This window comes from Carassius carassius, chromosome 22, assembly GCF_963082965.1.
Source record: "Carassius carassius chromosome 22, fCarCar2.1, whole genome shotgun sequence".
In the NCBI taxonomy this organism is placed as follows: Eukaryota; Metazoa; Chordata; class Actinopteri; order Cypriniformes; family Cyprinidae; genus Carassius; species Carassius carassius.
Genome location: NC_081776.1, coordinates 5,466,415 through 5,494,389, shown reverse-complemented (window position 1 = coordinate 5,494,389; position 27,975 = coordinate 5,466,415). Strand labels below are relative to the sequence as shown.

Below are 27,975 nucleotides of genomic sequence, written 5' to 3'. Positions count from 1 at the left end.
TGAAGGTAATAAATAGAACAGGTAGAAAAAACGTAAGAGCAGCAGTCAAAAAAAAGAAGTGGAAAATCAATCATTAGTGTGTAAAAAAGTTAACCAAGGCTGTTCAGTTCAAGCAACTCACCTCACCTTCATGCATATTTACACACCCTCGTTCACAAACACATACACACACACACAATCCTGTCTACAAGTGCAGCACACTCTTTCTCTCTTTCACTCACACACACTCAAACACTTAAGTTGTCATGTACAAGCATGATTTATCCATCATCTAGTACTCTGAACTACTCTACTGTGTTTTATCATGCAAAAAACCCCACACAGACACACACAGAAGAGCCATGTATGGTTAGTGTGCTCCAAAGAGTCTGCTGTTGACAATATGGTACAAACACAAGTACACTGGAAGCACAGGAGACGTTGAAAATTGAGGATCGAACACCATGATCGTCCGACAGTGGAGCAGCAGTGGAAATTGTACTTGAAGGACCTGAGGGAGGGCGTGGCCTGTTTCCACAAACTTTCAGAATTTTCTTCGCAATCCTCCCCGGGAATGTGTTTTTTTGCGCCTTCAGTGTAATACGTTTTGATAAAGCTTAGTTTGTGTGTTTGCCCTTGGAATGTGTCCCTCCCACGTAGTCCAATCAGGCTTCAGGGTTTGGTTTCCACGGTAAAGGGGGAGGTTCATCTGGTGATCAAGGCTTAGTGTGGTATTTTTCGAGTGAAAAAAGTGGAACATTCATGGAATACATTCTGTGTTCTTCAGTCGCCTCGCGGGAAAGGCTAGATGAACCTACCAAAACAACTAAAATTACATTCCCCATCAACTTCCAACAAGTGAAATAACTATTTTCCCAAGAGGCACCAGGAGTCCTGTAACTCGAATCGAAGCATCAAAAAAAGCAGCAGCAACTTATAAAAATGGCATTTTCGATACATCCCTCTTGTGGTATTAAGGCCTAACAGATCAAAACACTCAAAATACATTGCGCCGACTCAAAGGAACATTTCCCCCAAAAAAGCAACAACGGTACTTCCTGTACAGGCAGTCTCTCTCCGCTGTGTCTGAATGTATTCCTCGCAAATTCATCTACACACACAGACACGGTAAAGTCCTACTCACTTTGAGAATACACACACACCACCCTGACAACACATTTATGGATATAATATCGTAGGCTAATGCTATCAGACCGTTCTGCGTGTAAACTAGCTATCGGCCGTACAATCATGTCATTATTAAGAGATTAACCCTGTTCTTCGAGCAGTCGTCAAGTCTTAAACCCTGTTTCCTTTGGTTGGACCCATTGGCTTACATAGTGCCCGATTTGTCGCCGGCAAAACTCGAGGGCGGATTCTGGGGCTGTTGGGAAGGCGGAGGGTTGGCTTTGGGTAGAATTGGTGGTTTGGGCCGCAAAGCAGGTGGTCGGAGCGTCACGCCCATGCGGGGTGAGGCGATGGGTTTGAAGGTGGCAACAGGGTCATTGGAGCGCCGGGATGAAGGGCCGGGCAATGGAGGGAGAGAAGGAAGGGGGCTAATAGGGCTGAGGGGGCTTGGGGAATCTGACGGGCTGGACAAGCTGGAGGGGGTGGAGCCGGACGGGCAGGACGGGCTGCTCTTCACCTGCTCCAGGGTGTCCAGCACCAGGTCAGGAGCTGCGGTTTTCCCATTCTGTCTTTCCAACTCACGCAGCTCATTCAATGCCAGACTCATAGTTTCCTCTAAATCCTGTAGAAAGAGAGCGTTAACTGTTATCAGACATTGAATGACAGAAATTTCACAACTTATGGATATTTCTGGGTTGTAATGCACAGCAAATTCAAAACAAGCGAGTACAAAATTTTATTTTGCATTAAGAAAAGAAATCCTAAATTTTTAGGGTCCCTAATTTTTTTTCTTCAATAAATACTATATAAATTGAATATATGAATTTTAATAAAAATCTAAATTATTTAACATTATTATATTTTTAATTCACGGATTACTCATTTTATTATTTAAACTTTTTTAAAAAGTAAACTCTTTTCAAAAATTTATAAAATATAAACTGATGATAAATTTGATATAAAAATCTAAACATTAAAAATTAAATATAGCCATTATAATATCAAACATAATATACGATATATACACAATAAACACATACATACAATACACAAAATAATTAAATCTAAATATAAAATAATACATAGATATTATAATACTTAATATATAATATAATTTACGAGCATTCATTTGTTAAATAATTCACCAATTATTAATGAAAAATGGAAATTAACATTTTCGCAAAATTATTATAATAATATGAAACGATTATACATTTATATACTTTTTATTTTATTAATTATATGAACATATAAGAAAAATATCTGTTAATTAAATTTTTTTTAAAACTCAAGGGTTTTCCCAAAATTAATATAAACTGACCATAAATTTATTTACATATTACTGAACAATTATATGAGAATCTGAGTGAAAAAATGTGCTTAACTATAAAAATGTCAATGCAAACAATCTTAATGGTCCTACAAAGAGGTCCCAATTTCTATATGCAAAATAACATCTTATTGTTTTTCCTTTTAATTTTGGGACTGAAATGTGATGAACATGTTTTTGTGAGATTTGCCTATTTGCATGTCTGTTCATAACAAACCTGTGCCATTGTGTGCGGGTTCAGCGTCTGAGACCGTTGAATCGGTAACCCACAATGCAGTGTGGATGGTGACTGGCGTATTGGAGGACTCTCTCGCTCTCTGTCCCTGCGCAGAGACTCGTGTCGGCTGATGTTGGCAGTGATGTTGCCGTTGGAGGTAGCATTGTGTCCCATGCGTCTGTGGTGCTCAGGACTGTCTACACAGCTATTCCCACGTAGCAGCTCCCGCGGGCTGAAATGCCCTGTTACAGTCACCGTTACGGGAGGCGAGCTACGTTCCAGCCCATTGCCGTGGCAGTGACCGTCATTTAGGCGACCGGGGACGCGGCGCAGGAGGGCTTCTGTTCGCTTCCGGTGTCTGAAGAAAGTAAAAAGGAATTAATAGAGCAAAATGCAAGGAGAGAAGTGACTAGGAGACTAAAGGCCGGAGTGTGCATGTGCTCACCGGCTGATGAAGGTCTCAGGGATTCTTGGTTCAGTAGGAGACGTCAGAGAGCGTCTGGAGCTCACTTCATCTGAAGGTGTGGTGCTGGACTCACTGTCTGCTTTCTGGCTCAGAGTGTCTGACATGGCCTCATCCCTGAAATATGTCATGCAGACGTTTATTCATTCATCCATTTAAACATAAAGCTTTTCATTTGATCAAAAGGTCTTAGATTGTTTAGAGGCAGCACCATAATATCTGTTTCATGGTTTTAAAACAGTAATATTAAGTGGAAATTAGTCACTGTAATGTAGATGAAGAGTCTACATTACGTGTGAACTCACTCCTGCAGTGTGACGTATTGGTGTGGTATGAGTCCATCAATGCCGTTGTGACGTCCCTCCCACCAGTCTTCAGACGCTCTCTGGAAGAGCAGCAGAGTGGCGCCTTTTTTAAATGTCAGCTCCCGTCCAGAACGTCCCACATAGTCAAACTTGGCTGTGGTCTCCACAGGCTCACCCTCTGAAAGACAGACAAACGAATTCAGCCTTCTGAATACAGTATTTTTACATGATAACATGCATGAATTTACCCTCCTCGCTCGTCTGTGTTTCCGTCCCTCCATCCTGCTCCCCCTCCTCAAACGCTCCAGGTTCACTGTACGGACTTTCACTTTAGGACACAAAGATTATCAACATACTGCAATACACTTTAAACCATATAAATTTGAATATGGTCACACTCACCAGTACTCAGTATTGCTCATGCATTTCTCATAAACGGGTCCCTCCAGCTCTTTGGTGTCAGGGAAGATGGTTTCATGGTGGATGATGATGGTTTTGATGATCTCATTGACATGCGTTTGACATGAGACCTGGTCCAGGAGGTCCGGGGTGGGCATCAAAGTCGGACCGAAGCATATAGCCAGGTTTCCAGGGTCCATCATGTTCTCGTCGCTGTACTGGGACAAGCTGTGATGGGAAACCAACACATGATGCATTATGTTGTCTTTTGAGTACACTGCTATAATTATGCATTCTCAATCAGAGCCTCAGTCTATTATGTGTATACATGAGTCATAAATTCCATATTGCACCTTTTCTTTTTGCACCTTTATCCAACACTTTCGCTCTCACCTTCCCTCTATCTTTCACCATCTCTCTCTCACGGCACAGAGGTGGGAGAGGATTTAATTTCCGGTGTGAAAACAGATGCTTAATTTAGCTGCATTTCTCCTATTCAGTGAGACGCTTCAGCTTTGCAGCTGAGTGAGTTGTGTTCTTTTGGAAGTACAAATATTGGTGAATAGTTCATAGTAAGTATTGACATGAAGGAGTGTGTATGTTGGTTTACTTAGATTTGTCCCTGAAATGTAGCTTTCAACATAAATCAGCTAAATATGGAAAAACATTCCTTTGAGAAAATCAAAAAACTTCCTAAGAAAATATTCAGAGATATGACGGTTTTATATATTGGTTTTATGGTAATATTTTTAGTAAATGAAATCAGACACTTCATAAAGTTATTACTTGTTAAAAAGTGACATTTGTGTTATTATTTAACAGGTACTGAGGTAATATATATGCACACACGATACATACACACTTTTAATAAATGAATAATATTTTAGTAAAATTTATACCAGGGGAATTGCCATTAACTAAAACCAATAACATACAAAGTGAATACGAGCGTTGTTATTGTTAGCTGAAATGGAATTGAACAACGTATTTCTAAGTTAAAGTACTAAAATAACTAAAACTGAAATAAAAAAAGAAAACTATACACTATAGAAAATATAGTGTAAAAATTCATAAAATTAATATGGAAAATAAAACATTTTAAAAGCAATCAAATATGAATAAAATCTATTATAATATATCAATGATACAAAAATAACACTGACTTATACAAAATAATTATACTATTTAATAATTATGTTTAGCTTTATATAAAAATAACAGTCTATATAGTATGTCTTCATTTTAATTTATATGTGTGTGTGTGTTTATGGGTGTGTGTGTGTGTGTGAATACTCACTGGTTGAGGAATGCAAACAGGTATCTCATGACCACTAGTGTTGGCCGTGGTGTTGTGGTCAAGATCTTGCGGATAGAAAGGGCACGCTCATACAAACTCTCCGTTCCTGTTGAAGGCACATGAACATGCACGTTCATGAACAAGGAAAATCAGACGTCCCATGTGCTCTTTTATATTCATATGAAAAGACAGCAGCTATCCAAACTCCCCAGGAAACCCAAGTACTTATCACCCTGTCATTTCCCGAATGCTTGTACCACCATTTCTCACACACACCTTTCCTTTCCTTCCTCCATCCTGCCTCATAAGCATACATGCACATATATGAACGCAGGGGAAAACATGCACTCACGGACGCAGGCGATGAGATCGTTGAATTTCTCCTTAGGGAAAAGCGCGTTGTCCAGGTTGCGGAAGTACATTTTCAGCACGCCTGCTACTGAGTTAATGTCATGGTTATTCTCCTCGTCAGTCAAGGGGTCGTTGCCTGGGAAACAGTCACTAAGATGAGAGTGTATCCATGGTGATGGATCTTTTTACATTGAAATTTGTGATTTTCACATTTGAATACAGCACTGAGCTTTCAAAAAAATGGTCATTGTCATTTATTATTAAATAATCACAATTGTAACTTTTAATTTAATGGAGACTGTTAATCTGTATAAAGTCAATTCTATGAGTTTATATTTCATTTAATAATTTTGCATTTTTCTAAAAATCATAAAAAATTAAAGGGTCAATGTCACCAATTTATTAATTTAACTGGTGACACAGAAAGGGCACAGCATATTTATTGTTCATATTACACAATAGCTTACCTGTGTTTAAAATTATTCAAAATCTTACAAATTATTTACTTTGATATTTTTTTAATAAAATAAAATACAACTAGTTTATTTTGCCAATTTAAAAAAAAGTGACTTCTTACATTATGTAGATTAAAATGGTTTGTACTTAGTGACATAAAAATTGTGCATAATATTTCTTCAGTGTATTACACCATAACTTCGATTTGTTTTAAAATTATTTCTTAAATGAATTTTGTTTTGTACAGCACTGTGGTCAGCCTTCTTGCTGTTTTTAAATGTGCTTTAGAAATAAAATGAACTGAACTGATGTATAGATATGATCTGATGACTGTGTCCACAAACCTCGTTCGAAAGAGTTCTTGATGTCATTGACTTCCACCTGTGACCCTGAAACCCTGAAAATACCCTGGTGTTGCAGGCCTAGAAGAATAAATTAATAAGAATACATCATACACCACAACTTGATGATGAATTAAATATTTTTATTATTCGTCAGATTTTATAATTTTCTCACCATATAGATTAATAAAGCGAATGCAGCTTTGTACAATTAGTGGGATGGCCTTCCCAGAATCCTGCGTGCAGATAAAAATATTGCAATAATTATGAAGCAGCACACAGAAGTTGTTAAAAAAACGTGAAATATGCATGCTGGTACAGGTGAAAACAAAACCAGCTGTTACCTGGTGCCTGCTGTGGGAATTTCGTCGACGGCTAAGTGAAAAAAGTTAGAGAAATACAACTGAAACAAGAGATTTAGCATTCAAAAAGGTCATGAGAACCTTTACAAATATCAAAATGACCTTGTGATGCAGAGCAATATATTTAAAAAGGGCATTAAAAGAAGGTTAGACATAGATGAGATATACCTGGTTGTCATGATGTCTGCTCTGTATCCTGTGGATATAGACATTATATTAGATGACATTTCACTGCTCTTCAATTATTATTATTAGTAGTAGTAGTAGTAACAATAAAAGTACTTGTAGCAGCAATATTAATATTAAAATGAATTTGAATGAATTAAAAAATGAGAGTTTTTCAAATGAAGAAAAAAAATATTTTATTTTTCCATTTCAAAACCTTTTTCACTTTCTCAATATTAGCAGCAGCAGCAGCAATATACAATACATATAATCATAATTATTTAACATTTAGAGAAGAGTGCAAGATCACCACCTTCAGCTATGCTCCTCTTCAGCATGTCGTGTTTGGCCTGTAGTTTAGCGATGAGATTACTGCCTTCCAGACACTCCTTCAGTTTCTGCAGCCACACAAAAACACACACTCAATAATAATCCAATTACTCTGGACATTAATGATCTAATTAGTGCCGGTCATCCGTCAGTAGCCTTAAACTAAGTTTAAAGATACTGACATTGCTTTCTGCTAAAACAAAACCCTTGATCCAGGGGTCTCAATGCTACAAAACTACTGCGTGATCAGATCATAGGCATATGTAAATATGCTGTGTCTGATTCAAGTAAATATCTTATTAAATGCTAGATTTCTGAAACTGTGTGTGGGCCAACATTTACTGTGAAATAGAAGAGCTCTGTTTCCTGCTGGTTGGCGCGTTTCTTGGCCAGGCTGGGTTTGCTGAGGTAAGTGTCTGATATGCTGGATTTGACCGACTCAGTGGAGCGACTGTGCTGGAAGCTCTCGGACACATCATAATCTTCCATGTTCACCATGTCCTGGATAGTGCTGAGGGTGGCCTCCGATGTCTTTTTCACCTTCAGAGGGAACATAGAGTGTTACAGAAGTGGTGACCTGACACCACTGTACTGAATGATTAGCTCATGGTCATTTTAATCCAAGAACAGCTTTTACTTGTATTTTCATATTTAAGTAGGCGATGCAAAATACAGGTGTAAATGGGGTCCAAAACATTTTGAGATCCAATATACTATGAAAATATACTATGGAAGTCAACATGAAGCAAAGAGTTTTTTTTTTCTGTTGAACACAAAATAAGTTATTTTGAACAACTTGAGGGTGAGTAACAATTAATTTACATTTTTGTGTACAGTATGCACTTGACTTATATAAAATATATACAATTGAATTAAATATTGCAGTGAAATAAAAAATGTGAAATTTATTTGGAAGCAATAATTTGTCCTCCGTGTTATTTCACACAGTGGCATGCTATTGAATATTGAACTTTTATTCTGAAAGGACACATTAATTGATCAATTGTTTAAGTTTTATTCATCAAAGAATCCTGAAAAAAGCATCACTTTCCACAAAAATATTAAGTAGCACAATTGTTTTTGACAATGATAATTAATAAGAAGAAATGTCTCTTGAGCATTAAATAAACATTAGAATGATGTCTGAAGGATCATGTGACACTGAAGACTGGAATAATAAATGCATTTTAAAAATAGGAAAACAGTTTAAATTATATGTGACCCTGGAGCACAAAACCAGTCTTATGTCGCTAGGTTAAATTTATAGCAATAGCCAAAAATACATTGTACTGATCAAAATGATAGATTTTTATTTTATGCCAAAAATCATTAGGATATTAAGTAAAGATCATGTTCCATGAAGATATTTTGTAAATTTCCTACCGTAAATATATCCAAACTTAATTTTGGATTAGTAATATGCATTGCTAAGAACTTCATTTGGACAACTTCAAAGGCGATTTTCTTAGTATTTTAATTTTTTTGCATCCTCAGATTCCAGATTTTCTAATAGTTGTATCTCAGGCCAAATACTGTCCTATCCTAACAAACCATATATCAATAGAAAGCTTATTTATTCAAGTGATGTTTAAATCTCAATTTCAAAAATTGACTAGAGTAGTGAGGATAGAGGAATATCCCACACACATATCCGTACACCCCTCGCTCTCTACAGTCTAAACTCACTGCAGTAATACAGTGTTCATCAGCACTTCTGCTCTGGCCTTCACATGCTGAGAGCTGCAGGAAACAGCTGGCCTGCCAACAACCAGTGATAAACAACCACACACTCCAACAGAGACTGAGAAGATGGAAACAATATGTATGAATGTGTCTGCAGCTGTGAAGGAGTGCACTGGTATGCATATAAAGAACCTGATGAGAAAGAGAGGAGGAACGAGAGAGGGGAAAGGAGAAATGGAGAAGGTGTGTATGCCTGTCATCTCATTCTTTATCCTCAGTGGGAGAAGCGCAGCTGTCGAGGTGCTCATTGGAGCGGAAGGGATTGCATGTGTGTGTGTATGTGTGTCTCACCTCTTCATTTTCGATCTTCAGTGTGGAGAGGCGCGACTGCAGCTGCTGGAATCGGAGGAGGAGCTCGGCTTGCACCTGCGGCAATGCTGTGATTTGACTCACCTGAAATATCAACATGCATAAATAAACATATTATAGAAACCGCTCAGCAGAACAAACAAATCATTGCATCTTTGCTATTCTTATAGTGGCCTTTTAGGCATATTCAAGGACGTAGAGCATAAAAAAAAAACAGGAAATGATATGGAGAAGATGACATTGCTTGTTTGAAAAAAAAAATAAATTGTTCCGAGCCAGACTTGAATTTGCATTGCCCATTTGAGCACCAAGGCTCAGAATATCAGAGCGTGCATGGTAATTAACAGGCCACAGCTGGATAATGTGTCAAATAACAGCTCAACCATATATATCCATGAATGTAGGTTTTTCCTCAAAATTTATAATTAATATTATTTGAATAAAAATGTGTGAATATATAGAGATGTGGGGTCAGCAATTTTAATAAATTAGTTTTTTATTTACAAATAATCCATGAGGGCTCTATTATTATGAGGTCAGGAACACTTTAGCTTATTTTTTGCTTATTAATGATGAAAATCTCTCTATTATGTGAAGGCACATCACACTGCAGGAATAAAAAAAACAAACAAACATGGAAATAGTTCCAGATAAATATTGTGAGTTCAATTAAAAGTATGAGGCGAAACTCTCCATCTTCTGAACTTAAAAGTGCCATAATTACTACTTCGGTTTTCTGAGGTCACGTTTAGAAAAGGGCTTTTCCATATTAGTTTAGATATTGGTTACAAATTATTATACTGTTTATAAAATATTATGCTATTTTTGACCAATTTCTGACTTCATTTAGATAATGCCAAAGTACACAATACAGGAAAGCACAGGACAAGTTCAAACTTTTAAAATAAATAATTGTATGTTTTTAGATAAAAATCATTTTCTTTTTTGCTGTCCAGCCAAATTATAAGGTGTAACAGTAAAAGTCTCTGCAATATCACAAATTCATTAATTACCTAAACGGAAGCCTACTGTATGTACTATAAAAACATGTATATATGCAGTTTGGACACTAGGTGGCATGTGACCTGGTCTGCCATGTGTGGCTGAAAGGTGAAGCGTGCAGGAGGAGTGAACGCCGTGGGGTGAGTCTCCATAAAGCGTTGCCGGTCACTACTGGGGTCCAGCCCCTCCACAGCCCCCTCCAAAATATCCAGGCCTTCATGCCGAGAGGTTTCCAGGCTGTATTCTGCTGACAAGTAGGTCCGCAACGCCCGGCTCAGGCCAGCATGGTAGCCGAGGTCACAACACTGTTAAAACACAAATACACACACCAGATTTTACTGGAGAAGAGAATTTGTGTGGAGCTGTCAGTCGAAACCAATTATGAGGGATGTACCATTACATTAAAGCGTTTATCTAGAAATGATCTCCAAGGGCTTGTGTTCTCAGGGTTGATTTGAAGGGTTTTTCATCCAGGCTTTTACTGCATCTCATTTCCCACCCCCACACAATCTCTGTCTCCCTCTTTTACCCACCCACATACACAAATTCTCCTGCTGTCTTTATCTCAGTGTGAGCAGGTTTGACCTCTGTGGAGGTCAAAGAGACGCAGCGCTCCGATCGGTCAGATACTGCTGACCACCATCAGCCCGCTGCAAACTCTAATGAGCAAAATAACAGACACAGCAAACCCAGGAGAAGGGCGGCCCATGTCCGAAATGGCTTCTCTCTTGGAGGAATCTCCTGGCCTCACCAGAAACTAGATTGTGCAGGATATTTAATAGGATGATCATTAATGGGATCAAAATAATCAGTATGCAACCATAGTATACTACACGGGACACTCTATCCCACAATGCAATGCACACACCTTCACCTTCCATTTTCACTGTGATGACAGACAGACAAACTGATAATAGACAGAGCGATAGATTGTATGATAGAAAGGTGATAGAAAGAAAGAACAACAGGATGGGCAATGCATAAAATGATATATAGACAGACAGAAGGGCATTAGATAGATAGATAGATAGATAGATAGATAGATAGATAGATAGATAGATAGATAGATAGATAGATAGATAGATAGATAGATAGATAGATAGATAGATAGATAGATAGATAGATAGATGTAATCTTGTGCAATAGGGAGTAACAAGTGTGTTAGTATTTCATTCTAAACATGGCCTGTTTCAGAATGTGCTAATGTGTGTTTGTAATTAAAGGCTTAATCTCCATCCCGTCCTGCCTGTTACAGGGTGCGTTTGTCTCTAATTAAAGGCAATGGAGGCTGCCTTAATTAGTGATTATTAATCAGGACTATAATTCATTACTGTGCTTGGTGAGAAAGCAAATAAACGCAACCATAGTACCATGCCCTTCATGCAGCGGCAATTTTCTGCTGTCGATTCACCGTCTGTGCATTACGGTACACAGCCCTAATCAGATACTCACGTCAATCAGATGTGACAGGTCGTGGATGTAATATTTAAACAGAGAAGCGTTTGTGGCCTCCAGAGTCAACAGATACTCATTCCGAGCTTTCATAACCTTCAGTTTGTTCTCTGAATACTTGGCTTGGCGCTGGAAAAAAAAAAGAGACAGAGAGGTTGAAGGAGACAGAGAAGGACAAAGTGTTGAGTAAGTGCTATATCTCCATCAAGCCAAGAAGATAAAATGTTTTTATTTGACGACCTATCGACTTGTTTGTAATGGTAGTGTGGTATATAGCACAGTGAGGCTTGGCTTATACGTCTTTAATCACAGTTCCTCGGCTGCTGGTAAAACCCAGAGATCTTTTAAAGCAACATTATCATTAAATCAAGCAAGCATCCTTAACATTCAAGTCCTTTATCCATGGGACAGTGATTTTTGTGTAATGATGTGTACTACATTTCAAAAGCCTGGGGTCTGTAATTATTTATTTTTTTTAAATGGTTCTAAAAGAAATTCTAACCAAGGCTGCATTTATTTGATCAAAAATACAGTAAACAGTAATACTGTGAAATAATATTACAATTTAAAGTAGCTATATTCAACTTTAACATATTTTAAAATGTAACTTATTCCTGTGATGCAAAGTTGAATTCTCAGCAGCCATTACTTCAGTCTGATCAATAGAAAGTTCAAAAGAGCATTTATTTCTAATAAAAATCTGTTTTACTCAATATTTGTCACTTTTGAGTAATTTAATGCATCTTTGTTGAATTAAAAACAGCAGTGCATATACATTTTACATACTTATATGTGTGAACCAAATGGTTTAAATGTTCATGCCTCAAAAAAAAAAAAAAAAACATTGCTCTGTCCATCGGGATATCCTGTCTGCCTATTCTGTCCAATACTGCAACAATTGCTAATTCTAACCTCTCCTCCCCCTTATGAAAGAGAGAAATGAATGCAGTGCCAAACCGTATACATGCAATATGTCATAAGGGTGTATGTACTGAAAATTTATGTTCTAAAAAGACACTACTGTATATATAAACTACTATATTTACTGCATAAACATTATAGTCTCCTGGGTCAGTTTATACTGTTGTAGGACCATACCATGCCCTATAAAAACATGGTTATCAATGGTTTTCGGTTACAGAATAGTTATATGCAAAATGGTTGCTCTTCTTTGCTTTTTTCCCCTAGACCCCCAGTGAACATTTTTATAAACACGCTCTGATCGCACATGCTGTAGCTGTACCAGGGTTTATTGGAATCATTTCAAAATTACATTTGGAAAGCATCAATGTTATAATGTATTTCAGCTCAATCGCATAAAGAATAATTAATTTATTAATATAGCGTTAAATCAACCTGGCATCCCAAAAAATTCTCAGTAAATCTTTATAACCATCATTATAATGAAGCATCAAATCATTTAAGCCAACCACAGCAACAAAATAGGCTCATTTTCAGGTTAGTTATGCACAAATCAGAAATGATTCCCTCATAATGTCCACCGAATTACTCCATAACTCAGTATTTCATCAAGACAAATGAACTTTGCACTATTTCTGGAAACACATCTGGCACGTTAAAATTCACAGAATGTAATTTGCATAGTGGATAATACACTCATAGATTGCAAACAACCAAACACATTAGGCATAACACATAAAGATTCCTCAAAAAACAACAACACAACAGAAAAACAAAGCAAAAGATGTGGAACTCACCTTCTCTTTCATCTTCTGGATTTTGCGAGCAGCGTTGCGCCGTTGGTGGCGATCTTCGGTGCGCAGACTGAAGACGGCCTCTCCACCTCGGCCCTGTCGTTCACCCTGCCTCTCTGCCTCCTTTAACTTATTCTCTGCACTTAGAGTCTCGGTGTGATACATGTGATACGTTTTCATCACCTGCAGGGGACAGAGCAGAGGGAAAACTACATTACCCACAAGCCCAAAAACTTTGAGCAGAATGCAACCTATCCAACTGAGCTAATCTGATTCATAAGGGTCTGCTGTGCATCTGTGTCCACATGGATGTGTGCGTAATGATTTTCATATGAAAATTTTTTAATCATATCACTTGTTCACCAATGGATCCTCTGCAGTGAATGGGTGCCGTCAGAATGAGAGTACAAAATGCTGATACAAACAAGAAAATATTATGTGTCCATAATATTGCTTTGTACAAATATAAAGTGGTCTAGTCTGAATCAAGAGAGAAATATGCACAAATCAAGAACTTTTTAGAAGCAAAAAAAAAAAAAAAATAGAACTAAAAATTATTAAACATATATGTCAGTGGATTTTGATGTGAGAGGACAACAGGAGACTGACTTTTCCATTGGAGGAACTGATATTATGGATTATGGTGCATATTTTGGCCAGAAACAAAGGTTTAAACACTTGATAGGTTTTTTTCATACAAAAACACAGCTTTTCGTTTCACAGGATGTTAATTGATGGACTGGATTTGTGTGGATTATTGTGATGTTTTTATAAGCTGTTTGGACTCTCATTCTGACGCCACCCATTCACTGCAGAGCATCCATTGGTGATCAGGTAATGTAATGCAACATTTCTCCAAATCAAACAAACTCATCTACATCTTGGATGGCCTGACACTCCTCGCTACAAGCTAAATAATAGAACATGCTTCCTGCTCTGCTCTCATACTCTGATGTAAATCCTTCTCAAAAGGGATACAAAACTGCTAACACAAGGGCTGCAGTGAGGTGGAAACTTCCTGAACTTTGAGTACTTTGGTTCAGAGAATTCATCTCATTTTTAGTGCGCATTCCTCATGTTAGAGCTAAGCTCAGTTGACAGACTTAATGTGCGCTGCTGGGTTTTTGTTTTATCAAGGTTTTTTATACAAGAGCTGCTGGCTTTTAAGACTTCAGTCCTGTCAGACTGGCTCAAATATTCAGAACTGCACAATAAAACAATTACAGATGAATAACATTTCTGTCAACAGGCAAAGTTCCCACCCAGCTTAAAGTCAGCATTAAAATGGAAATTCACCATATTTTCTTAATGCATTTTGTCTATTTTAATGTGAAAGACTCATCCGTGCATGCATTTCTTTCTTTTTTTTTCAACAGAGCTGTACAGGTAAATGTCATGTGAATGATTACTCTGAAGCTGTATGAAAAGATGTGGCATCACATCAAACACAGTTGGGAAAAAATTGCCAAGTCCATTTCATGCTGGTCTTTTCAGCAACTATAGAATTTTGTCACATAAACAGCTGCAGATGTTGCAGATAAAGGGAAAACTGCAATCAAAAAGCAATGCGGAAATGTTAGAACTAGTAAATATAAGATAGATGAAACCTATACAGTTGAGTTCTGGAAGAAGGGAAGTGAGAGACTGAGAGTGTCGGTGATGCCGGGGTGAATTACGTATTGATGGAAAGATAAAATGAGAGAGAGGGGAAAAAAAAGCACCAGCAAAGTGATAGGATGAAAAAGCAATCCAAAGAGAGATTGAACAGATGATGAGAGAGAATGAGACAAGCTCACCGTGTAGAGTTCGTTAAGAATCTTCATCAGGTCTTCTTGCAGCTGGAAAATGATCTCTTTGCTCTGAAGGCCAAAAAAACGCAAGGTTTGTTATAATGGATAGAGAGTAAGGGCAAGCTGGGTCAAACTCAAATATACAGGCAAGAATCGCTGTCCTCGCTTTGTCAATTCTGAACGCGAGAGATCAAAACAACTCAAATGTCCACTTATGTTGCTTTACTTCTCTTGGATCGATTATGTTACACAGTACCTTCTCGACTCAACCTTTTGGGCTCATCAGAAGTGCATTTTTCTTTTAGAGTGTCACTAGTGAGTTTTAGCAGAGCTTTTTTTGACTGATTCTTTTCATTTATTAAAAATGCATTAAATAAAATACTGAAATTAATGCAATTAATATATATATATATATAAATATATATATATATATATATATATTTTTTTTTTTGGATGTTGCAAAAATATCAGAATGATATTTTATGATTTAAAATTCATATAAAATATTAATATAAAACAAAACCCATACACACTTCTTTTTTTTTTTGTGGTGGGATAAAGTAAAAAAAAATTTTGGATGATACAACCATCCTGTCATGATATCTTGATGAAAAAAAAAAGTTGAAAACCTTAAATAGCTTGGTTTAAACTTTACTATTACTGTATTTATTGTTATTTCATAGCGGAAACAACTGTAAAGCTTTCTAAACTATTTATTCTGTATCTTGGACACTGTCATTGCCACTTCTACTATTGTTATTATATTAGTGCTGGTCTACTAAAGTGTTGTAGTGCAGAAAAAGACATTCACTTCCTATAAATAACCCACCACCGTGTTGGATCTACAGAGACAGCGCCTGAATAATAAATGGTGAATTCACATAAAATAAAACCACAGCCATGCACACAGTCTGAGAAAGCAATCTAAGTTAAAGAGTGATTATTATATTGAAAGAATGTAAATTAACTGCTAGGAACAAATTGTAACACCACTATTACTAGAGAGTAAAAAGTTGTTCACATTTTAATTATCCAAAGGAGAAATGTGGCATGTTTTTAACGAATGCACATTTTTTTCCAGCTTTCGTTTCGATTGAATTATACGTGCATCACATCACATTATAGTACCAACAGGAACGACCTTCCACGCTGACCCGTGTTTGACCTCACCTTCTTAAGCAGACGCATGTTGTCCTCGCTGACGTGCGTGAAGCGTGTGATGACGTTGTTGAGGTAAAGGTCGCTGAGGGTGGCGTGGTCCTTACTCTCCCTCCTCACCTGGTTCAGCAGCAGATACCAGCAGTTGACAGGAGAAAGCAGGTTCTGGTCCTTCCTGAAAGACATGGAAATGTGTGTTTAACATGTAGATGGAAAAAATGATACAAAATACAAATAAATCTTGAGATATAATATATCATTCAAACATTAGGTGATTTAAATGTGTCATTTTTTGCTGTCGTGGTATATATAAAATGTCAAGCTTAAAATCATAAATCCCGATCTCTTTGTGATATTCAAAGTGAACATCTTCATCTCTGCTCCAGGACTCTCTGGGTGGCCCTGGATTTGTTGTTCATGCTGTTTTCGTGAATGCTGCTCTGTGGCTTTTTCAGGTACTAGTCATCCAAATCCACTAATGGACCATTTCATATTTATCCTAAAGAAATGCTGAGGCTTTGCTGAAGATTTCAACTGCAGTTCACTGAACCGATTGGTTGAGGATGTTAAGGAAATGTGCCACAGCCTATAAAAACTCTATAGGTGGTTGTACTGAATAATATGTTTGTGGAAACAATGATACATTTTTACAGGGTTCTTTGATTGATCAAAAATTCAAAAGCACTTATTTGAAACTAAAATTTGCAACATTATAAAAAAATCTGTAAAATTAATCATGTCTTTACTTTCAATTTTGACCAATTTAATGCATCCTTGCTGAATAAAAGCATGAAAAAAGCATGACCCCAGATTGTTGTATAGCTACATTTTAAACTGATTACTGCTGAAAACTGCATTGCATTCCTCTCTGTGCAAACTGCTCATTTATTTTGGAGAGTGAAGGTGGTTTAACCACCTGCCGATGTGAAGGTAAGACGCCATTTTGTTTCACACACTTGATCTTCTAAATTAGCAATGGCTGTTGTGAAAAGACAAAGGGAAGCCATTTTGGACCAAAGAGGCAAATGCCTTCAGCAGCCAGTGACTAATCACAAAGCTCAGCAGGCATCCGATGGGACAGCCCCATGAGGACCAGCACACTAACAGTGCCCAGCACGAGAAAATAAAAAAAAATGCAACAGAAGAGAAACTGTGAAACTCTCTCTCTCTCTCTCATCCCCCATCTCTCTATTTTCCCAGCTGAATGTTATCTGCATTAATGAGACAGCAAATACACAGATGCCCATCCACACACACAAGAACAATAACTACAGCAGACACAGCAATCGCCTCTCCTCTACCATCTCTGATTTTTCAAGCATGAAGCTGCAGAGCATCGTGGGTAAAATATTCCAGACGTCGCCCTAATCCACCACAAACCACAGTCGAACAGAACAGGGCGGGAGAAATTATTTGGAGGTGAACGGAAGGAAAGGAAATGTGCATCTGAACCGAAACGATTCACCGCTGATTCGTTTCTAGTAAAATGACTCTTGAATCATTCCTGCACACACACGCACGCGCGCGCACACACACACACACACACACACAACCTCCACTCACTTGTATTGTTGGTGGTCCTTGGTGCTGCGGGTTTTGGCCATGAATCGTTCAGCGAGCTTCTCCAAGTTGCGTGAATATTCGCTCTCGATCTCAGCTTTCTTCCTGAAGAAATCCTGCAGGTCCTGGAGGAGCTGAACCCGCATGTCCGTCTGCTGCTCCATACATTTCTGCTGCTCAACTAACTGAGACCGTATCTCTGTTCAAACACACACACAAAGTTATGTTAGCTAATTAACAAATGACAGTGTTTCATTCTTAATGACAGCTGCAGTGTAACTGACATCACATGACACGCTCGGGAGCAACTTGAGCACAAAGTGGGCACTGAGGGGTGAAGTTGTGCTCCCTGAACCAGAGATTTTTCTCCTAACAAGCTGGGCTGGATTCTTCCTTAACAACACACTGGTTATCACACTCACTGCAGTTGCCAAGACAACAGGTAGTGGAGTGGAGCATCCCATGGGGTTTAGTGTGTGTGTGTGTGTGTTTAATGGGAGGAGGTGTTCTGGATTCTCCATGCTACTTCTCATCTCCACTGCTCCACAAACTCCACACTCCTTTTCCTTACAGGAATAGTGCAGTTAGAATTAAAATGTTGTCTTAATTTAGGTGACGTCATGCAATTCCAAACTCACTGAAGTTTCCATACTAAGACTTGCTTTCAGGTTTTTTTTTTTTTAAATGGGAACAAATGTACATTAAAAGTAGTGTAGACTCATGCATTTATAAACTAATTCTTAGGAATTAGACAAGAAAATAAGACCGCACAAATACACTTAAAAAAAAAATAACAATAATAATAATAATAATAAAACTATATGAAACTATAAAGACCAAATATATATATACAGTTTAAAATTAAGGAAGGAAATATAAATTGTATATACAATTTTAGGGACATTAAAATATTCTGTTTTTGAAAAACACTCACAAAGGCTGCATATAATTAAAAATATAGTAAAAACAATAATATTGAAATATTATTTTATGTGAAATATTATTTAATATATCTATTTTAGATTTTAATATATTTTTAAAGGTAATTTATTCCTGTTTTGAAAAACCTGAATTTTCAGAAGCCATTCTCCAATCAAACAAATGATAAATTATAATCGAAGCCGTGTTATTTTAGTATTATTTATATACAAACATTTTTTTTAGCTTTTATTTTCATTATAATTTAAATTAGATTTTTTTTTATTTGGATTTTTTATTATTATTACTATTTACGTTTTTTTTTTTTACCTTTTTTATCAGTTTTAGTTTTTTTTTTTCAGTTAGAAATTTTAGTCATTAACCCTGAATTTATTTCATTCAGTTGCCAAATTTTTCATTTACATTACATTTACATTTATTCATTTAGCTGACGCTTTTATTTTAAAGCGATTTACAATTGCTACATATGTCAGAGGTCGCACGCCTCTGGAGCAACTAGGGGTTAAGTGTCTTGCTCAGGGACACATTGGTGTCTCACAGTGGATTCGAACCCGGGTCTCTCACACCAAAGGCATGTGTCTTATCCACTGCGCTAACACCACCCCCATTGGTGGCATGGTGAGCACCAATTTTTCATTTAATATATTATTTTTAGCTTTTTCTCACACATTTTTAATAGTTTTAGTTAAATATTATAACCAAGATATACAAGTTAAATATAACAAGCCAAGACATTTGATATCTTTGCATGAAATTTAAGACATTATCCACTGATAATCTAAGTCTTGATAATCTACGGTCTGTTACTCACATAAAGCTATCATATAAGTGCATAAGTCATATGAACTAAAATATATTTCTACAGTGTTTTTGCATCCTTTTGGAAGCTTCAGAAAGATTCAGTGCCTATTATTTGTAATTGCATAGACATAAGCATGTAAAACAGCCATATGGTTTTGAAACTGAGCCATAAACACCCCAATAATCCCCCTAGGACACACCACCCCTCCACATCCCGTCCCACCAACATATTCACATTGATATAGCTTTTTATGGTGTAATGGTTGATTCTTACATTTTGCACCCCAATCCTGAATACAAGGCTCTGCCTTGGTTTTAAACACCATGAGAATACGCACTTTTCATTTTTGCCCAAATTTTTCCTTTAATAACTGCTTTTAATAATAACACTCCCTTGTTCCCCTTCACCAGCTCGCTCTCTCCCTCTCTCTCACACTTTTCCTCCTCTCCTTCTCTCTCAATAGACCAACTGTTTAATGTCAGACTGCCTCTCCGGCTCGAAATAACAGATGAGACAGCAGGCTTGGCATTAGCTACGTGTGTGTGAGTGTGAGTGTGTGTGATTGTGTAGGAGGGTGGGATGGACTGTGAGAAATGGAGACATGTAACACGTACTGTATGTGTGTGTGTGTGTGTGTGTGTGTGTTTGTGTTTGCATTGGTGGCATGGTGAGCAAGGTGACTCTTTCGATACAATATAAGAAACACCTGAAACACAGCAGAGAATCTTTTCAAAAATGTCAGCACTGCTTAAGTGGTGCATGTTACTTTTTTCAGAGTGTGATTTTTTTTAAACACTTTTGAAGTTTCATATGCAGTGACAACTATAGGTAAGCCATTCGTAGGGAAAATACAAAACTATTTTTTAAGGCCTGTCAAAGTTGATAATATTACTCTTTAATTCTAATTCGTAAATATATCCATATTTATAGAAAATAAACAGTAAAGAAAATAAAAACCAAATCTGCATTTAGTTGTAAAAAAAACAAAAAAAACAGTAAAAGTATATATTCAACCTTAGTAATAATTCAAAAATGAATAAAAATTTTACAAAATACAATGTATAATACAACTAATGTAATGTATTATAATTAAAAATACAACTAATAAAAAAATTAAATAAAATTACAAATAAAGGCTTATTAAAAATATAAATAAAACTATAACAGAATATAAATAATGCTAAATATTAATAAAATAATAACTACAAAAAAACTGCTCTAGAAGAATTTAATAAGTGTATGAGTCACATGGACTACTTATATGTACACATTGTCAATATATAACTTTTTGGAGGAGCAACTGGCAACCAGTCATGTGAGCCCATATCCTGGCTGATATCGATAATCTCAAAACTGCCAAATATTGGATAATTAATTGGCCTAGCCAATGCATCAATCTTTTAGCAGTGCAGCTGTTGCTGACAGAACTGTTCTCAAGAAAATCTCAAGAGAGAAAACATCCAACTGTAACGGAGCACATCCTCACATGGGCCGTTGTCCCCTGCCTCCACTCATGTTGATGCTTGAAACACGCTTATCTGTCATCTGGACAATGAGCACGTGGTTTCAAACCAGGCACAAACAGCTCACTGGCAAAAACCAGCTTGAAACAACTGCGGAACTGGAAGTGCATTGAAACTGCTTTCCAAACGACAAATAAACAGCCAGTGACTCATTTCCACAAGACTTTGAAGCACAAAACAGGCAGACAATGCTAATTAAAAGAATATAAAAGCATAGGAAACATGTTTGTTCATGTGAATGGATTTCATCTAGTGAAGAAATATAAAATCCCCATCATGCTGAGCCAAGCCAGTACCAAAATATGGACATTTACCATGAAGAAAAATAAAATTTGCCAGTTTACAAGCAAACAAAATGTGTATTGTGTATAAATAATACACTCCACTCACTACCATAAAATGATTGCCATTTATCATTTTTCAAATTGTTCATCTTCACAAGTCGCTGTCTATCTGGTGTTTGACCTTTGAACTTCTGACCGTGATGAGCATGTCTGATGCGGCATGCGCCCGACCCAGACTGTCTCCATGGCAACAAGGCTTCTGCTCGGCAACCTGAGAGTGTGAGGAGTGTGCAGGCATCCTGTACAGCAGCATTACACACACACACACACACACACTAGCGCAATACAACCACACACTCACATGATTTATAAAAATGGGAACTTCAAACCACAATGCACATACATAAAAATATCCCATTTATGTGAAAGAAAGAGGAAAATTTTTACCCTCCAAAAAAAAAAAAAAATAAATAAAAAATAAAACCCACATACGTCACCATGTTTTACGCTATTCCGCTACTTCCCATTTATTTCCCATATCTCCTCTTCTCTCGCTCTCATAAAGTGAATGTCTTTGCATAGTGTCAAGGAAAAGCCAGCATTAGCTGAGGCTTCATTCAGCACACAAGACACATCAAATGTAATCAAGCGCTTACAAATCCAAGGTCAGTAGATACGAACAGCTAAAGAGAACGTGTGAGGACTTCATTTAACTCAAACGTAAATGTGGCTGTTTGGAAGAGACAGTCGAAACATTCAAAATGCAAAAAGAAATGTCATCCACATGAATCAAAATATTGCTAAGCTCCATTAGCACATCTCCGTCGTTTCAAATCAAAATACAACTCGAGATAATATAAAAGAAACAGACTGGCACACTTTCTGTTTTAAATCCAAAAGTCCAGACAATCCTTAGTGTAATTTCTGCAGTGTATATGGCCCTCTGTGCTGTGATCTTAAATGGATTACCGGATCGATATCTATAATTGATTAATGAGACTTACAGGGTTCCTGTTATAAATACATGCAGTGGGGGGCTGGAAAATCTGTCTGATCTCGAGTCTGATACAAAAAAATCAGTTTTGACCAAATTAGCTATTTGTTCATTGTCTATTCTCGAAAAGAGGAAGTGAGGTCGTATGCTGTTTCCAATTATTATTTTGAAACATGACTATGGCTGAGATGCGTATGAGGATGGGAAAATATTACACACACAACTCACATTCACACACTCCTGCAAGCACACACACATTGTGGACATCTGAGCCCATCACCTGACTTGTGTTACAATACCACTTGTCCACAAATACACATTTATTTTTCTCCCTAAATGAGCCATTTAATAAGCTGAAATCACATATAACGTATGTACTGCATTTAATGAAGAATTCACTTTAGACTATTTATATACATATATGAATTTTGGTAGTATGAACATTTTAAACCATGTTTAAAACATTTGACAACATTCAGAAACAAGACAATTCCTCTCCTGTGGCTTAATGGGATAGTAAAGTGTCCATCAGATATGACTCCACCAGATATTACATAATGCTAATTATAATGCAAAACAAAAAAAAAGCCAACACTGAAACTAGAAAAAGTTTGTGATCTGATACCACAGTTTGTTCTTCTGATTAATTTGAACAGCCTTCCACACACACACAAAAAGAGAGAAAGAAAAATGTATATATATATTTTTAGAATGATTTTAAATATTATTATATTTTATATTTTAAATATTATTTAATTTTAATTATGTTAATTATATTTATGCTTAATATGAATTAAAATTTTATATAAAATGTAACAATATACATTTTACCCAATTATGAATGTCCCCAAATATCCCCAAAGGGAGAGGATTTTTTTCTCTGAAAATCTAAGTAATCACACACACACACACACACACGTTTGTTTTTGTGAAAAGTGGGGACATCCCATAGGCGTAATGGTTTTTATACTGTAGAAACTGTATATTCTATGGCCCTACACCTAACCCTAACAGGAAACTATGTGCATTTTTACTTTTTCTCAAAAAAACTCATTCTGAATGATTTATAAGCGTTTGGAAAATGGGGACATGGGTTATGTCCTCATAAGTCACCCTCTCCTTGTAATACCTGTGTCATACCCATGTAATTATACAGAGTTTTGTCCTGATACGTCACAAAAACAAGAGCGCACACACACACACACACACACACACACACACACACACACACACACACACACACACACACAATTCCCTGAGATATATATAATTTACAAGGTTTGCAGGTCCACATTACCTGTGCACTTTGTCTAGTGTTTAAACAGAGCTGTTACACATATAATCAAAGGAAACAAGAACAATCTGTAAGTTTTAAAGAAGCAGGACATTTCTTATTATTTAATATCAGAAAAAAACTAATTTCATCATTTAGTGTGACACAGCGACACGCACAAGAGGATGTGGGCAATCAAAACCAATTTGTCCCTTCCCCATGAACATTCCGTGAGTCAGTATAATAATTCTCAAACCTGCTAAAATTGCTCTTTTAATCTGTACAGCCTGTTTTTCGTCACTTTGCATTCACTCTGAACATTTATTGTGATATGTTTGGACTCTGACAGCTCCTTTCTCTGGGACTCTGAACAAAGAGATGAAATGTCTTGTAGCAGAGTGGATCCCCTGAGCTGCAATAAATCTGATTCATACAGTCACTCTAGGCAGAGGAAGTACACCAGTGAGTCAGTCTGCAGCCTTGGACGATGATGTGTATCTGTGTGATTGTGGCTTTGGACTGGTCGGCAGCCAGAAGTGCAACCCAGCATCAAATCTAACAGGATAAAACACAGTATTATGGCAATTTCATACTGGAAGACATCAATCATTTTCTCTCTTTTATTTTGTGCTTATAAGTGCACGCTGGAAAAGATTAAACCTTGCATGATAACATACTGTACACATAACTCTCACACACACTAGCTATCACTGGATGGCATGAGGGTGTGGTTTACAATTGTTTCTAGCTATAGCAAGCTCCCTACAGGACTGAAAAAGTCATCCGCTGATATGCCGTTTCTTGCTGATGACGCAAAAATATTTTGAGGAATGCGCGTGCACACACAAACATACACCCACGTTTTACACATTAAACTCACTAATATTAACTAAAATAAAAATATAGATGCATTGACAACACAACTACATTTCTAAACCTATATATATATATAAATACAATCTAATTCAAAATATTAACAAAAACTATACTGTGATACTAAAATAACACTGCTTTGAATTACCATAAATGTGTAGTTCAGTTTGTGTGTGTGTGCGCTTGCACACACACACTTGTGTAGTTGCAGGTACAGTCAAGGTCATGTGCCTCTCTTTCCTCCCAACTTCCTCCCTTAGAAAAATCCATTTCCTGTTCGGTCACTGACAAACTCAAGCAAGTTCCCGGGGACATTTTTTTTTTCACAGTACCTATTTTTCGAGTCTGATAAATATTCAAGCAATCACATTTACACATCTGCGCTCACAGAATGCATTTAACTGTGACATTATTAATCGATAAAAAGAAAATTAAGTATCCTTGAATAGCAAATGTGTGTGTGTCTATATTATCTGAGAATAACAAAGATGTCCCTTATAAACATAAATCAATCATCTGTCTCAATCCATCCTTAGTCACACTACTGTATGCCACACACACACGGTTGTACGTGCGGTCCATACTAAACAGCACTGCTGCGGCAGGAGGATTCCCTGATCTTGCTCTCTGACACACCCACACACACACACACACACACACACACAGGGCCAGATACCCATCGCTTCCCTATTGGACCTGGTGGTTGAGTATCCATGGAAACATGTACAATGCAGCAGGAGCCTGTAGTCTGTTGAAAGTGGAGTGTACCTTGGTGCACATGCACACAAACCTACATTTGACAATGTGAGCCTTCCATATGTTCATCCATCTTGGCTGCACGAGTGCTAACGCAGCGGCCTCAATACTACACCAGTCTATCAGCAAGTTGCCTAGAAACCTCCCTCACCCGGACTACCATTGGCCAATAGTAGCTGAGACAGCAACTCGGCTCCTTACATTTAAATATCAGCATTAGGGAAAGCAAACTGGTGCTTTTCCCTTCGCAGCATTTTTTCCAAAACATTTGTCCATTTTTGAGGTCTAAACAAGCCATACACCTTCACCTGACAACAGTTGGAGACAGGGGTTGCCATGGAGCCTGTGCGATGCTGCCCCCCCCCCCCCCCACGCTCTATTTCATCGATTACACACTGTTAAACGAGTATGCGCTCAAACGGCCGCCCTGCTGTAAGGGCAATCAAATGATGCAGAGTGTGTGGATTGTATGTTTTGATGCTAATGCATATATTGAATACAAAGAAGCATGCATTTTCATAATTTGCTCACTTAAGCATCTCACTTCCTGCTGGAAATCCAGCTTAAGATTGTTTTGAAACAGTAGCTTGTTTCTAGCTAGTCCAAGGTGTTTATCAACTGGTGAATCAGCCATATAAAGCTGGTATGTCCAGATCATAGCTGGTTTTTTGTTTGTAGATAGCTAGTCAAACACCTAACATGGTCCAAAAACCATCTTGATCTCCTTGAGGTTTCTAACCGGTTGACAAGTAACCAAATTACATACTCCATCTGGACCATCTTGAGCTTGTATGAGCCAATAGTGGCTTGTTATTATCTGGTCAACCAGCTACCGTGTCCCAAAACTCATATTAACCACCTTAAGCTGACTGACCAGCTGCCATGTTGCAAAATCCATTTTGACCAGCTAGTTATTAGCTGGTCAACCAGCAACCATGTTCCAAAACTCATCTTAACCACCTTAATATGGTAAGTTTCTAGCTAGTAATAAGCTGGTTGACCAGCTGCCATGTTGAAAAACCATTTTGATCAGCTGGTTATAAGCTGGTCAACCAGCAACTATGTACCAAAAACTCATCCTAACCACTCTAAAAAAGCATCTAGACTAACTGGCCGCTGATTTCCAGCTTGTAATTAACTGGTCAACCTATATTTCAAGATTCATAAACACTTTAAGCTGTTTGGTTTCTGGCTAGTAATACGCTGGATGATCAGCTTCCATGTTGCAAAAACCATTCTAGCTAATCCAAGCTGGTCAGCTGGTCATTAGCTGGTTGAACATTAACCATGTTCCAAAAACTATCTTGACCATTTTGAGTTACTTGGACAAAGATGGTTTACCAGCTTTAATAAGCAAAAAAATAAAAAATAAATAAATACAAGAAACCACTTAAAACCACCAACTTAATTCAATTTCAATTTAATCTTTGAGAATCAATTCACATAAAATAAGCAGCAATAATGAAATAAACTGAAATGCATTTTGAAATATTATTTGGCCAATATGTTGTAAATTTAACACATGCACAAGGTTCGTATTAGATGCATCAGACAAGACCGTCTCCAGGTACCCATCAGGTGCCAGTGTTCTTACCTTTCACTTGGCTCTCATACTCCGTGATGATTTCCTTTTCCTTTTTGCTCTTCGTCGTGTTAGACATGACGCCTGTGTAGTCCAGATCCGCTGGTCCCTTCTGTCTGAAACCTTTCTGCTTCTCCGAGACGCGTCCCTACTGTGCCCGATGCGTCATATCTAACCACAGGTTCGGTGCGTGATCCAGCAGCAGGAAACTGTGGTCCGTAAAGCAAAGCGATGACATTCAACCATGCACATCAGATTATTGGACCTGGACGGAAAAAAGACCCATAAAAATTGGCACGTGAACCACAGGGGCGCGTCGTTACAGCCGCATCGCCGGACGCGCAAGAACGATTGGAGATGCAAGCGGCCGCATCAATATTACGCACAGGTTGAGTGCGATCGTGATAAACATGAAAGAGGTGATGGACACCGTAACTCATCTAAACTCACTCTAAGGTCTGTGAGTATCTGATTGTGTATGCAAAAAAATAAAAAATTGTTAGGTGTGCGCTTTCCTCATGCGCGCGCTCTCACACTACTGTCAATTTGTGGGCGGGTTGGGGCGTGTGAGCGTGTGCAAGACTCATAAACTTGACAGTCACTCTATTTTAGGAAACCTCTAGTCCAGTTATTCCCACTCTTGGTCATTGAGAACCCAAGCTCTGAACATTTTGGATAGTTCTCTCATTTAACACACCTGATTTGTATCTTCGGCTTATTAGTAGAGACGACGGGACCTGAACTGGGTGTGTCACATAACGGAGAAATCCAAAATGATGGCGCTGGAGTACTTCGAGACCTGGACTGAGAACCACTGGACTAGATTTAACACTTACCAAAAGGGTTTATTGGTTAATCGGTGCCAGTTGGCGGTGGAAACACGAACAAAATATGATCCTATATATATATATATATATATATATATATATATATATATATATATATATATATATATATATATATATATATATATATATATATATGACCCATGCTCCTTATTTCCGTCGAGATATATAAAATAAGACTAGCTATATATATTTAAGACATTATGTGTGTAAAACATAAGTAATGTCAGCAAACGCCGCAATATAAATTTA

The 27,975-nt window shown here is 37.4% G+C and overlaps 1 protein-coding gene across 2 annotated transcripts; it reads right to left on the bottom strand.

The window, feature by feature from the left end:
* Positions 1 to 91: 91 nt before the first annotated feature.
* Positions 92 to 27,493, bottom strand: LOC132098773 (SLIT-ROBO Rho GTPase-activating protein 1-like). 2 transcript variants are annotated; one of them, XM_059504945.1, is made up of 22 exons: positions 26,891 to 27,493; positions 17,856 to 18,051; positions 16,305 to 16,467; positions 15,141 to 15,203; positions 13,348 to 13,527; positions 11,630 to 11,758; positions 10,261 to 10,482; positions 9,158 to 9,259; positions 7,466 to 7,663; positions 7,107 to 7,191; positions 6,797 to 6,824; positions 6,611 to 6,641; positions 6,442 to 6,502; positions 6,270 to 6,347; positions 5,471 to 5,605; positions 5,119 to 5,224; positions 3,825 to 4,049; positions 3,671 to 3,750; positions 3,423 to 3,600; positions 3,100 to 3,234; positions 2,655 to 3,012; positions 92 to 1,729 (listed from the first exon to the last, which is right to left on the bottom strand). In XM_059504945.1, exons 1-22 carry the CDS (start codon positions 26,955 to 26,957, stop codon positions 1,313 to 1,315), a joined length of 3,237 nt encoding a protein of 1,078 aa, XP_059360928.1. In that variant the 5' UTR covers positions 26,958 to 27,493; the 3' UTR covers positions 92 to 1,312. The 2 variants fall into 2 exon arrangements, with proteins under 2 accessions (XP_059360928.1, XP_059360929.1); XM_059504946.1 differs by lacking the exons at positions 17,856 to 18,051; positions 26,891 to 27,493 and adding an exon at positions 17,452 to 17,647 and having other exon boundaries at positions 16,305 to 16,463.
* Between the last annotated feature and the right edge of the window lie 482 nt (positions 27,494 to 27,975).

Excerpts from the sequence above, each read along its gene's own strand:
- LOC132098773 (XM_059504945.1), bottom strand. The coding sequence starts at position 26,957 with ATGTCTAACACGACGAAGAGCAAAAAGGAAAAGGAAATCATCACGGAG. Across the intron at positions 5,225-5,470 it reads CGATCTCATCGCCTGCGTCC|GAACGGAGAGTTTGTATGAG; the intron begins GTGAGTGCATGT and ends TGCCTTCAACAG. Across the intron at positions 3,013-3,099 it reads CCTGAGACCTTCATCAGCCG|ACACCGGAAGCGAACAGAAG; the intron begins GTGAGCACATGC and ends TACTTTCTTCAG.